The following is a 14,977-nucleotide window of genomic DNA, read 5'->3' as shown; positions in this document are numbered from 1 at the left end:
GGGTTCCAAAAGTAGTGGTGTAACAAACAAAAATATATATGATATTTCTATTTCCATTATTTTGTAACGAGAAAGGAAAAAAAGATTTTTTTTTTTGAACAAAGAAAGGCCTAGAAGGCCCGGGAGCTTTCATTCCATCACACGTGGTGGGTACAAATTTACAGGGAAGTCCTCGGGCATCTCTTGTTACGTCAGAGAGAAAAAGTGAGAAAGCAAGTTCGACCATTACCGCTGCTTACACCTAGTCTAGGCTACAAGCTAAAAATTGTTACTTCATCTGCCATGAGAGAGATAAGACGAGGAAGGAAGATTACTCAGCAGAGTTGGTCCAAACTGAAGGGACGGACAAGAATGTGACTAACCTAGGCTTAGTAAAGAGAAGTGATTCGGGCTTTTAGAATGGCCCAATGGGTTGCCATAGGCCCAATAAGGCCTATCAAGTGCTGACATCGAGAATGTCCAGCATGAGTACTACTCCGGCCGTAGATATTCTCAGAACAAGATACAACAAAGTGAGGTTCATCTTGCCCTATACTCTAGTCCAAAATTATCCCCTAAGAGCCTAGGCTCGGGGGCTCGCTGCACTCCCTGTTCTCATTGACATATGGTAGAAGGAAATTTTCTTTTTGTGTGTGTGTATTTCTTCTCCCGTGTGTTGTCCTCCTCCTTCGTTATCAACCCCACCACCACCACATCGCCAGGCCTTCTTCGCCATGCCTTACTGCTCGCCGCCATATCCACCTTGTGTCGCACCTCCTCCTCTAAATCCAATTGTCGCCATGTTGGCTCACCTCCTCCCCGACCACACACCAGCGAAGCTACGAGGGTAGAGAATATGGGAGAAAAAAAAAATGTGCCACTGCCAATCGGGTCCCACGTGTCGTAAAATGGGGTTGTGGCATGGGGAGATTGTGGGAACAACTCGCAAAATTTAGAGTCTACGAAGTAGGGGGGGGGGGCCTCAGATGTCAATTAGGGGTCCTATTTTAGCTAGGAAGAAGAAGGGGGGCTTACATGTCAAGTAGGGGTCCTATTTTAGCTAGGAAGAAAAAGCATGGTATAGATAGGCACTGCTGAGTCAAGACACGAGAGAACTTTGTAAAGTTGAATGTTGATGCAGGGTTTAGCATCAATGAAGGTGCTGGGAGCACGAGAGCAATTATCCGAGACGATCAGGGGTTATTTGTGGCAGCGAGCTGTTGTGGTATATCCTTCATCTCTAATCCATCAATGGCTAAGGCTGAAGCTCAAGCTCTCTTCCCGTATGTCTACTGCAACAAGCTCTACGACAACAAGTTTTACCTGGCTCCAGTGATGGAGGGGTGAGGACGGCGGCGCGCCTGCGGCTCGCGCTAGTGTCTGTAGTCGTCGCTAGGTTGGTCCAGTGACATATTTGTAAATTTTATTACTTTTAACCATCTTTGTACTGTTTTTTATGCTTATTAATAGATCGGTGGAATTTTCACACAAAAAAATCCATCAATGGCTAAGGCTCAAGCTATCCACGACGGTCTATTTCTCGCGGGCCAGGTGGGGTGCATTAGGATTGAGGTAAACTCGGATTGCATGGACATGATCCACGTGATGAAGAGCAGCAGGAATTCTCTCGGATCGGCTGCTGCTCTCTATGAGGAGTGCACTTTATTTTGTCGTAATTTTTCAGAGATTGTTCTCTCATTGTCCTATGAAAGCCAATATGGCCACACATGTTCTAGCTAGCCCTTTGGAGGGTCCTATGTAGCTTGTTTGGCCAAAGGAGCCCCCCCCCCCCCCGAGTTTCCTGCTTGTGTTTTAGCAGATGATACATCTTTGATGCCTAAGTAGCAAAATACGACATTATGGCTTTCCCTCAAAAAAATAAAAAAAAATAAAGACCTATTTTGGAGGCTATTGCTGGAGACGCTCAGCCTTTACATCCCAATCGGGCAACAAAAGAAAACAAAAATGTAATAATTCTATTGGCATTTTTGTCTTGATAATACGTGGTTCTCAGAACTGAGCCCAAAATCTGAGAATGTATGTTTGCTACCCCCTGTCTTTGTATACAACTATACAAGGCCACTACATCAAGAAAGCAAAGTCATGATTAATCATCTGGAAAGTCCATCTAATCCTTGGCTGTGAAACCTGTTACATCTACATGATGTGCTTCTTTCTCACTACTACATGCAACATGCAATCGCATTACTATTGTACTAGGGAGAAACCAAACAAATTCCTCTCGGAAGAAACAGTGGCCTTGTATTTGTAGAAAACCAGAAATCAGTAGTGGCCATGTATGCAAAAACAGTGGGAGTATAGTGAATTTGTTGTTTGGAATTGGATGCCTCTGGAGTTGGAACTGTGTATGAATTATAAGCTCATAAAAGATAATTAACCACATCATTAGACAAAACCATAGTACACATTAACCACATCCATGGTAAATGCAGCAACCCAAACATGTGTAACTGGTGCGTGGTAATATCTCACTGTTCCATACCAATAGCCATTCGTACTCCTGGGAGGTTTTTCATACAGAAAAACAGCTGAGAGCATGTTTGCAACCAAACGACCTGAATAGATAAACCCCTCCCAACTTTGGGTTCAGAAGCTACTTGCTGTCAGCGACCCTGAGGTAGTCGAGCCGGTACAGCTGTCCGCCTGCATGGTAAGCGTAACCAACCTTAGCCCCACCGCGGTTCCTCATGACAGTGCAGCCATGGGGGCCGAACGCGACACTGAAGCCACTGTCGGTGAGCTGGGTCACTGAGATGATGTTCTCGGTGAGCCCCGGGACGTAGCTGACACCAGGGACAGACAGCTGGGTGGAGCTCAGGGAACCCTTGCCACACACCTGAAGCGTCTCGCCTGTGTGAGTCCGGACAGGGCGGCCTGGGCGAGTGGCGGTGAAGTTTGTCAGGAGGTGCAGGTTGCCAGTCATGTGTTCAGCAGCATTTGAGACAATGTACCAGGCAGTTCCACTGATCAGATACAGGAGAAAAGATTAGCATTCTTTGCAGCATAAATATCTTGCTATTAGGAAGTAGTTCAGCGAGGCAAATAGACAATTCATAAGTAACCCATCAGAGTAGAATGACTACATTTTTAAGTAGCATATCAGATTATCAGTAGACTAGTATAGTTAACTAAGTTAAACTCTGAACAATGTATACCATTTAGCTCTAACCTAGCAAAGCTATAAGAAATTGACTTGATAACAAACTACGGAAATTTTATGGTACCACCACTTAAATACGGACAACTGATGGACAAACTGATTTGAGTGATTGGATTGATCATATTACCCTTACTTCAAACCAAGCAAAGCTAAATTAACAAACTACAAAGGTCTACAAAAGAAATGCAAAAATATTTTCCGGTTTATGTTCCAGATATAAGTTCTTAACACCATGTCCATTATATCTGCTGGTCATTGCATCATACATTGTGCGTGAGGTATAAAAAGAAAGCATATATATATAATTGACTATTTACTATTATACTGACCATTCTGCATGTCTATAATTACTTGTAATTCCATTTCCCCATGTGTGTATGATCATTTGTAATTTTAATGTGTGAATTTCTATGCAGCATCGTGCGTAAATTTGTATGCAGTTACCAGTCATGCACACAATATCTTGTAGTTTCATTTCGCCTTACTTGCCCTATCATTTGTAAATTTGTATGCAACTACCAGTGTGAGCCTCTTGACTTTTAGTGTGCGGCACATCAATTAACAATTAGAGCATGAATAACACTTCCTAAGAAATATATGCAAAATTAATGCCATTCTATTTGTCCATGGCAGGCTGGCAGAGCTGCCTTAAATCGACATAGCTCATAAGGAATAACACAGTGACACATAACATTTTACTCAAACTTCCCTGCCCTAACAATACGTAGCTGTGATTGAATTACCTTACCCCTATGAGGTAAGGCAGAGCGCAATCAAAAGAGTTCGAGAAACTAACAATGCATTGGAGCCATGCTTCCATGCATGTAAATTACGTATCTGTGGACACACCTGACACCTTAGCATGTCCAAACCAATTAACTACAGTGATAACTTCTTAGCATACCGAGAAACCATAAGAGAAGTAAATCATTCAGGCAAGTAGCCATCATACCTAGTGGCGTCGAGAAAGTCGAGCTCATACTGCTCGCTTTTAACGTGTCCTTTGCCAACTACAGTGCCATCAAGGCGTGCAATAGAACAGCCACCGCTTTCCACACTGACTTTAAGTTCTTGATTGGTAAGATTGGCAACAGCAACCATATTCACCGTGACCCCCGGAACATACCATACATCGTCAAGCTTGATCCTGTTGCAGTTCACAGATCCTCGTGCGCAGACTTGCATAGGTGGCCCTGTCCCAACGAGGCTTCGGACCCAACGGTCACACACAGGCTTGAGGTCATTCAGCAGGTTCAGATTGCCAGTTATGTGGTTTCCGTTTATGACGAGATACCAAACAGCATCAGCTGCATTTGAACTGTCTTTGGTGGAGAGCTCAGCACGAGGATCAAGCATGGAGATCAGGGCAGCACTGTTCTTTTTCCTGAGGAATCAATTGTGAAGACAGCAGTATAAACAACAAGATGGCATACACTGATAATGAACAAAATCATAGGGACAAGAGCACACCTATAATAATTACTATAACAAACATTTCTATAGGCTAATGTGTGAAATAGCTAGCAAACAGGTACACGATACATCAAGATGCAATTACATAAAAGAATATCAGCATTGCTCTGAGGCCCCAAAGACGAGCAGGGGATGCCAACACGCATGGGGCCAGTCAAAGTAATTAGCAACTGCACCATATGAATTGTAAACTTCTTTTCCCCAGTGCTGGGGCCCTCTTTGCTCTTTAGTGATGTATTATGCCTCGTTTGGAAATGCAGCCTGCCAGGCATATTTCATCTGGGACATGTACTTCAATAAAAAAATAAGTGATGGATTGGGTCAACATGAAATGGCGATGCCCCAAGGTTCCCAGCCAAGCAAAATGCTTACAGGTTTCTTCAATAGATAAAGGTGTGCATTTCACAAACTGTACACATGTACACTACACTTGTGTTTGAAATATCGGTTGAATACATGATACATATTTTAGTTCAAAGCGTCATCAATTCCTATTTTTCAGAGTTCAGAGCTAGAAGTCACCCCTTACTGTGGTCATTTCCGAACATTTTGTTTTCTGCACAAGCAGATTCAGTCCGAAACAAACATTTTCGACTAATTCCGCGAACCAACAAGAACCTAAGTTCCAAGGAAAATTTATCAGTAGTTCAGACTTCCACAACATTTCACATTGAAACTACAGTTTGGTACGTAACATGCAATCTAAAGATCTCTGATATCAATCTAATTCACAGGGTTCGGTTTCTAGAATAGATCTCCCCTTTCTCTACCAATTACACAGATCCAACCCTTTGCCACAGTAAATTTAACCTGGTAGATGCATTTGGACTAACCATCCAACCCAACAAGAACCACGAACCAATTCCGTGCGCCACGGCATATCCCGCATATTCCGCCCAAATAAGCCAATAAACCCTAGACAGCCACAAACCCCCACCTTATCTCATCGAAAGGCAAACCAGCGAAGGACAAGCCGCCGCGCTCGCCATCCCCGTCGACGTCGTGCGCGTGCGCGTGAGCTACGAACTGGGCGAGCGTCGATCGAGTCGACGTACGTACGTACCTGATGGCGTCGAGGAGGGCAGGGTTCTCGTCGGCGGGATCCACCTCGATCATCGTGAGCACCCTCCCGTCCTCGCCCACGACGTCGAGGATCGTCTCCGCCTTCATCGCCGTCCGGTTCGCCCCCTTCTTCCCCATTGGCGGTGGAGAGTTCTGGAAGCAGGTGGAGTGCAGCGGCGGACGGGTTGCGGCCTTGCGGGTTGCGGGGAGTGGGCACGCTTCGCGTTGGAAAGCGTGTGTTCAAATGGCCCACAGAAGTGGACTGGGCTGGGCTGGGCTGGGCTGGACTTGGCAACAAAGATAACCATGAAAAGGCCGAAAATAAGGGCATGTTTGTGGACATGGTGTTTTGCACCCGCAGCATATGCTCCTAGTTTTTAAAGTGAGATTTAAACGCATTAGAAAATGTCAAAAAATTCTGACAAAAGATGTCACGCATACATCTTGATGTTCTATGTTTTTGCAAAGTTTTTTCATGAAAAAAAGATACTTTTTTTTGGCATATGTAAAAAAGATAAAATTTGGTGCTAAAAATAAGCTCTCTACCAGGCATTTCCTTGTCTTTTTTCGCAGGACACAAAAAGTATCGGTTTTCCGCGAAACTTCACATGCGCACATAGAATTGCGACATGTACAAGCGAATTTTTTGTTCAATTTTTTTTTGTAACATTTTAAAATGTATTTTCCGTTGGCAGGAGCATATGCACCCAAAATCAAAAGTGGATTACTGCATGTTTGGTTCATAGTCGCAATTTTCCAAGCCAAACTATGATTAGCTACAAAAATGTGGTTTAAAATATTGAAACCAAACTTTAGCAAAAGTTAGCAAAAAAGTTGAGTCTATAAAAAATAGACCATACATGTAGTAAAGTGTGGCAAGCCAAAGTGTGACAAAAGCTAATTACATGTCAACTAAATTATGGCTCCTAAATTTTGGTTTGGAAAATTATGGATAAGAACCAAACAGTCGCTAAGTCCCGATGTTTTCTTGACTGATGTTTTCTTAATAGTGGTGGACAATACTCCATTGCTTCCAATTTATCTATTTTTGATCTATCCACACACAAAATATCTATTTTCTGATCTAGTCAAATTTCTAATTCAAACTTCTCTAAGTTCGATCTAGTTTATAAATCATTAAATTAATAGCTACAATGTTAAATCTATATTGAACAAACATTATTTTATGATACATTTAATTAAATTTAATTTATCATTTAGTTTTAAATATATTTATATAAAATGGGTTATATCTAATTAGTTTAACTTAAGATAATTCTAACACCTTACTTACTTTGGGTCATAGATAGTACATATACTCCTTTTCTTAGTATCGTTGGTCCACTGTTTGGGCATGTACAATGGTAGAAACTTCATGTCTTCTCTTAGCTTTCCATGTTATTCTGATAATAGACAAGTTGTGCATTGCATTCCCTTTTACTGTCATCCCTAGCCATTAATGAGATTTTTTTAGTAAGAAATTAAGTTGCTAAGCGAAAACATATGGTACAATGCATGAAACAGTCTTCTCTTATTTTCTAAGAGATCATCCATTACCTTAAGAAAGACAATCTCCTCTTTCTTATTTCTCTCTCACCCAACTAAGCAAAAAATCCTATGTGAAAACTGTAAGTAAAGACTAACATCGCCCATTGTACGTGCCCTTAAAGCAACTAGGGAAGCATCTCAATGGATTGAAGCATGTGCACAGCTAGCTAGCAAGGTGTGTGGTTGCATGCATCGTAAAGGCCCAACACGGGCTCCTTGTCACCGCCTCATCCGAGTGGATGAGTTTGTCGAGCTAGGGCACCAACAATAGCGGTAGGAAGGAATCCGTGATTCATGGCCAAACTATAACAATATATAGATGTAGTGAAGCGGATCTTCTCGCTGGGAACAGAAGATTGACGCTGAAATCGAGCCTTGTCACGTGGAATGGAGCTCACGAGTGGCTACGTCGGCATTGCTTTTATACTAGACTTGATCCATATTCTAGGTACATGCTTGATAAAGAAGCTGGTGTAATGGTACGTGCATTGCCCCTAATTAAGTGTGTTTTGGGTAAGTAATGACAATTCTTATGGACTAATATTTTTATTGAGTTTATATGAAGTACTCCATAGGTGTTTCTTATAGTCCATATGTTGGATTCAAGTGTGGGTGCCATGAAAATAAAGATATAACTTGGATATTGGCATCAAGATTTTGAGAGTTTGATTTGAAGAGAAGAATTCAAGATATGGCTCTAAGCCGGTGTCATGATAGTCTCATGAGTTGAGCTATGGTTGACTAAGGTTTAGAGCATGCAATCAAATGAAGAGTTCTATATATACCTCAAGATATTATGATAGATCATGAAGAGATAGAAGGTTGACCAAGACTAAGAGCGAATATTGGATTCATGTTGGTCAACACATGAAACATAAATAATGTGTCACACTGGATCATTCGATCTTGTGGTATGGTAAGCCTTGTCAATTATGCTTTGTGAGCTAACCCACTATATATGTGCACGTGTGTTGTCCATGTGGGTTAGGTATCTTACCTTGGGCATGGATAAAGAGTATGGTCTCATATGGCCCATGAGGATGGCATCAAGTATGGATGTCATCAAGGTTGAGAAGGACAAATTCAAGATGAGCGTATCAATAAGATCTTGCTTGAAGTTTGTCGTCCATTTGGTGATAATGGACTTGTGAAGACGTGCCTAAATGAAGCTATCCCATAGTGGTGTATGGGGGAGCAATTATGAGTCTTCGTGAAGCGACAATGATCAAGTGGGCAGTCTGAAAGTGCATTGATCCCCCATGTGTGGTTTTGGTAATTAATGACAATCCCTATGGACTAATATTCGCATTAAGTTATATTTGTAGGAGTTATCCATAGGCAATGCTTGAACCATATGTTGGCTTCAAGAGTGCAATACGAAGCATATGAAGAAGATCAAGTGTCAAGTATGTCTTGAAAATGAAGATGAAGTGAGCCCTCAAGTTTAACTTCAAGATATCAACGATGAAGAATGAAGAAATGGAGTGCAAGTTCAAGATTATCTAACTCAAAGATATCATTTGCTTGAAGCTTTGCCATCCATATGGTGATCATGGCCATGTGAAGTTGTGCCAAAGAAGAAGCTCTCCCATGGTGGATTATGGGGGAGCAATCCACAAGCCTTCGACAAACAAGCACTATCAACAAGAAAGGTGGTCCATCTTGTTGTGGTCAAGATCGTCATCATCGAGCTCAAGAGAAATGCGCAAGGTTAAGGTTTGCTCTTGATAAGGTTTCTTTCTTACCGGTCTCATAGATCTCCCATGGTGGAATATGGGGGAGCGATCCACAAGCCTTCGTCAAGCAAGCACTATCAAGAAAGACGGTTCATCTTGTTGCGATTGATACGTCTCCAACGTATCTATAATTTCTGATGTTCCATGCTAGTTTTATGACAATACCTACATGTTTTTCTCACACTTTATAATGATTTTATGCATTTTCCGGCACTAACATATTAACGAGATGCCAAGGTGCCAGTTCTCGTTTTCGCTCGTTTTTGGTTCCGGAAAAGCTGTTCGGGCAATATTCTCGAATTCGACGAAACAAAAGCCAAACCTCCTATTTTACCGAGACGGACCCAGAACACCGAAGGAGAGACGGAGAGGGGCCAAGGGGGCCCCATACCACCTGGCGGCGCGGCCAAGAGGGGGGCATGCCGCCCTATGGGGTGGGCCCCCCGGGCACCCCCTCGCGCCGCCCTTTCGCCTATATATTCCTCGCGACGCGAAAACCCTATATCAATCAATCATATTCCAGAAAGACTCCAGGGGCGCCGCCGCCATCGCGAAACTCTGTTTCGGAGGACATAATCTCTGTTCCGGCACGCCGCCGGGACGGGGAAGTGCCCCCGGAAGGCTTCTCCATCGACGCCACCGCCTCCATCATGCTCCGTGAGTAGTTCCCCCATGGACTACGGGTTCTAGCAGTAGCTAGTTGGTACTCTCTCTCCCATGTACTTCAATACAATGATCTCATGAGCTGCCTTACATGATTGAGATCCATCTGATGTAATCGGTGTTGTGTTTGTTGGGATCTGATGAATTGTTACATTATGATCAGTCTATCTATAAACTTTGTGAAGCTATTGTTGTGTTTAATGCTTTTCACTAGTGCACGAGTGGCATGATCTTAGATTTAAGCTCTATACTTATTGCTTAGATTGTATCTACAAGTTGTTTGCACATGTCTATGTCCGGAACCCGAGGCCCGAGAGTGACAGCAGCTGGGATAACTGGAGGGGATGGCTTAGATATGAGGATCACATATTTTCACCAAGTGTTAATGCTTTGCTCCGGTGCTCTATTAAACGGAGTACCTTAATTACCAGTAGATTCCCTTGAGGCCCGGCTGCCACCGGCTGGTAGGACAAAAGATGTTATGCAAGTTTCTCATTGCGAGCACGTATGACTATATATGGAAAACATGCCTACATGATTAATAAACTTGATGTTTGATGGCGTGTATTTCACACGTTCGTTGGGGAACCCCAAGAGGAAGGTATGATGCGCACAGCAGCAAGTTTTCCCTCAGAAAGAAACCAAGGTTTATCGAACCAGGAGGAGCCAAGAAGCACGTTGAAGGTTGATGGCGGCGGATGTAGTGCGGCGCAATACCGTGGATTCCGGCGCCAACGTGAACCCGCACAACACAACCAAAGTACTTTGCCCCAACGAAACAGATGAGGTTGTCAATCTCACCGACTTGCCGTAACAAAGGATTAACCGTATTGTGTGGAAGATGATTGTTTGCAGAGAAAACAAGAAAACAAGTATTGCAACAGATTTGTATTTCAAGTATTAAAAGAATGGACCGGGGTCCACAGTTCACTAGAGGTGTCTCTCCCATAAGATAAAAGCATGTTGGGTGAACAAATTACAATCGGGCAATTGACAAATAGAGAGGGCATAACAATGCACATACATGTCATGATAAGTATAGTGAGATTTAATTGGGCATTACGACAAAGTACATAGACCGCCATCCAACCGCATCTATGCCTAAAAAGTCCACCTTCAGAGTTATCGTCCGAACCCTTCCAGCATTAAGTTGCAAAGCAACAGTACAATTGCATTAAGTATGGTGCGTAATGTAATCAACAACTACATCCTCTGGACATAGCGCCAATGTTTTATCCCTAGTGGCAACAAAGCACAACACAACCTTAGAACTTTCCGTCACTCGTCCCAGGTGTCAATGCGGCATGAACCCACTATCGAGCATAAATACTCCCTCTTGGAGTTAAGAGCAAAAACTTGGCCGAGCCTCTACTAATAACGGAGAGCATGCAAGATCATAAACAACACATATGCAATAACTTGATAATTAACATAACATGGTATTCTCTATCCATCGGATCCCGACAAACACAACATAGAGTATTACAGTATAGATGATCTTGATCATGTTAGGCAGCTCACGAGATCCAACAATGAAGCACAATGAGGAGAAGACAACCATCTAGCTACCGCTATGGACCCATAGTCCAGGGGTGAACTACTCACTCATCACTCCGAAGCGACCATGGCGGTGTAGAGTCCTCCGGGAGATGAATCCCCTCTCCGGCAGGGTGCCGGAGGAGATCTCCCGTAATCCCCCGAGATGGGATTGGCGGCGGCGGCGTCTCCGGGAAGGTTTTCCGTATCGTGGTTTTTTCGCATCGGGGTTTCGCGACGGAGGCTTTAAGTAGGCGGAAGGGCGGAGTCGGAGGGCCGACGAGGGGCCCACACCATAGGCGGCGCGGGCCCCCCCTTGGCCGCGCGGCCCTATGGTGGCGGCGCCTCGTCGCCCCACTTCGCATCCCTTTCGGTCTTCTGGAAGGTTCGTGGCAAAATAGGACCCTGGGACTTGATTTCGTCCAATTCCGAGAATATTTCGTTACTAGGATTTCTGAAACCAAAAACAGCAGAAAACAAAGAATCGGCACTTCGGCATCTTGTTAATAGGTTAGTTCCATAAAATGCACGAATATGACATAAAGTGTGCATAAAACATGTAGGTATCATCAATAATATGGCATGGAACATAAGAAATTATCGATACGTCGGAGACGTATCAAGCATCCCCAAGCTTAGTTCTGCTCGTCCCGAGCAGGTAAAACGATAATAAAGATAATTTCTGAAGTGACATGCCATCATAACCTTGATCATACTATTTATAAACATATGTAATGAATGCAGCGATCATAACAATGGAAATGACATGAGTAAACAAGTGAATCATAAAGCAAAGACTTTTCATGAATAGTACTTCAAGACAAGCATCAATAAGTCTTGCATAAGAGTTAACTCATAAAGCAATAAATCAAAGTAAAGGTATTGAAGCAACACAAAGGAAGATTAAGTTTCAGCGGTTGCTTTCAACTTGTAACATGTATATCTCATGGATAATTGTCAACATAGAGTAATATAACAAGTGCAATATGCAAGTATGTAGGAATCAATGCATAGTTCACACAAGTGTTTGCTTCTTGAGGTGGAGAGAGATAGGTGAACCGACTCAACATAAAAGTAAAAAGAATGGTCCTTCAAAGAGGAAAGCATCGATTGCTATATTTGTGCTAGAGCTTTTATTTTGAAAACATGAAACAATTTTGTCAACGGTAGTAATAAAGCATATGAGTTATGAAAATTATATCTTACAAGTTGCAAGTCTCATGCATAGTATACTAATAGTGCCCGCACCTTGTCCTAATTAGCTTGGACTACCGGATCTTTGCAATGCACATGTTTTAACCAAGTGTCACAATGGGGTACCTCCATGCCGCCCGTACAAAGGTCTAAGGAGAAAGCTCGCATTTTGGATTTCTCGCTTTTGATTATTCTCAACTTAGACATCCATACCGGGACAACATGGACAACAGATAATGGACTCCTCTTTAATGCATAAGCATGTGGCAACAATTATTATTCTCATATGAGATTGAGGATATATGTCCAAAACTGAAACTTCCACCATGATTCATGGCTTAAGTTAGCGGCCCAATGTTCTTCTCTAACAATATGCATGCTCCAACCATTAAGGTGGTAGATCTCTCTTACTTCAGACAAGACGGACATGCATAGCAACTCACATGATATTCAACAAAGAATAGTTGATGGCGTCCCGTAAGACATGGTTATCGCACAACAAGCAACTTAATAAGAGATAAAGTGCATAAGTACATATTCATTACCACAATAGTTTTTAAGCTATTTGTCCCATGAGCTATATATTGCAAAGGTGAATGATGGAATTTTAAAGGTAGCACTCAAGAAATTTACTTTGGAATGGCGGATAAATACCATGTAGTAGGTAGGTATGGTGGACACAAATGGCATAGTGGTTGGCTCAAGGATTTTGGATGCATGAGAAGTATTCCCTCTCGATACAAGGTTTAGGCTAGCAAGGTTATTTGAAACAAACACAAGGATGAACGGTGCAGCAAAACTCACATAAAAGACATATTGTAAACATTATAAGACTCTACACCGTCTTCCTTGTTGTTCAAAACTCAATACTAGATATTATCTAGACTCTAGAGAAACCAAATATGCAAACCAAATTAGCAAGCTCTAAGTGTTTCTTCATTAATGGGTGCAAAGTATATGATGCAAGAGCTTAAACATGAGCACAACAATTGCCAAGTATCAAATTATCTAAGACATTTTAGAGTTACTACATGTAGCATTTTCCAATTCCAACCATATAACAATTTAACGAAGAAGAAACTTCGCCATGAATACTATGAGTAGAGCCTAAGGACATACTTGTCCATATGCTACAGCGGAGCGTGTCTCTCTCCCACAAAGTGAATGCTAGGATCCATTTTATTCAAACAAAACAAAAAACAAAAACAAACCGACGCTCCAAGCAAAGTGCATAAGATGTGACGGAATAAAAATATAGTTTCAGTGGAGGAACCTGATAATGTTGTCGATGAAGAAGGGGATGCCTTGGGCATCCCCAAGATTAGACGCTTGAGTCTTCTTAGAATATGCAGGGGCGAACCACCGGGGCATCCCCAAGCTTAGAGCTTTCACTCTCCTTGATCATATTGCATCATACTCCTCTCTTGATCCTTGAAAACTTCCTCCACACCAAACTCGAAACAACTCATTAGAGGGTTAGTGCATAATAAAAATTAACATGTTCAGAGGTGACACAATCATTCTTAACACTTCTGGACATTGCATAAAGCTACTGGACATTAATGGATCAAAGAAATTCATCCAACATAGCAAAAGAGGCAATGCGAAATAAAAGGCAGAATCTGTCAAAACAGAACAGTCCGTAAAGATGGATTTTATTAGGCCACCAGACTTGCTCAAATGAAAATGCCCAAATTGAATGAAAGTTGCGTACATATCTGAGGATCATGCACGTAAATTGGCTTAATTTTCTGAGATTCCTACAGGGAGGTAGACCCAGATTCGTGACAGCAAAGAAATTTGGAACTGCGCAGTAATCCAAATCTAGTACTTACTTTACTATCAAAGACTTTACTTGGCACAACAAAACTCAAAACTAAGATAAGGAGAGGTTGCTACAGTAGTAAACAACTTCCAAGACTCAAATATAAAACAAAAATACTGTAGTAAAAACATGGGTTGTCTCCCATAAGCGCTTTTCTTTAACGCCTTTCAGCCTAGGCGTATAAAGTGTATATCAAGTAACATCAAGAGACGAAGCATCAACATCATAATTTGTTCTAATAATAGAATCATAAGGTAACTTCATTCTCTTTCTAGGGAAGTGTTCCATACCTTTCTTGAGAGGAAATTGATATTTAATATTACCTTCCTTCATATCAATAGTAGCACCAACGGTTCGAAGAAAAGGTCTTCCCAATATAATGGGGCAAGATGCATTGCATTCAATATCCAAGACAACAAAATCACCGGGGACAAGGTTATTGTTAACCATAATATGAACATTATCAACTCTCCCCAAAGATTTCTTTTTAGCATTATCAGCGAGATTAACATCCAGATAACAGTTTTTCAATGGTGGCAAGTCAAGCATATCATAGACTTTTTTAGGCATAACGAAATACTTGCACCAAGATCACATAAAGCATTACAATCAAAATCTTTGACTCTCATTTTAATGATGGGCTCCCAACCATCCTCTAGCTTTCTAGGAATATAAGTTTCAAGTTTTAGTTTCTCTTCTCTAGCTTTTATGAGAGCATTTGTAATATGTTTTGTGAAAGCCAAGTTTACAGCGCTAGCATTGGGACTCTTAGCAAGTTTT

General features: G+C 42.0%; 1 protein-coding gene across 1 annotated transcript; it reads right to left on the bottom strand.

Annotated features, from left to right (window-relative positions):
* Nucleotides 1-2,583: 2,583 nt before the first annotated feature.
* LOC124651658 lies at nucleotides 2,584-4,280 on the bottom strand. Its single transcript, XM_047190703.1, has 2 exons — nucleotides 4,113-4,280; nucleotides 2,584-2,963 (listed from the first exon to the last, which is right to left on the bottom strand). Exons 1-2 carry the CDS (start codon nucleotides 4,259-4,261, stop codon nucleotides 2,594-2,596), a joined length of 519 nt encoding a protein of 172 aa, XP_047046659.1. The 5' UTR covers nucleotides 4,262-4,280; the 3' UTR covers nucleotides 2,584-2,593.
* Between the last annotated feature and the right edge of the window lie 10,697 nt (nucleotides 4,281-14,977).

This window comes from Lolium rigidum, chromosome 5 (assembly GCF_022539505.1).
Source record: "Lolium rigidum isolate FL_2022 chromosome 5, APGP_CSIRO_Lrig_0.1, whole genome shotgun sequence".
Classification (NCBI taxonomy): Eukaryota; Viridiplantae; Streptophyta; class Magnoliopsida; order Poales; family Poaceae; genus Lolium; species Lolium rigidum.
This window is presented reverse-complemented; position numbering and strand designations above follow the sequence as displayed.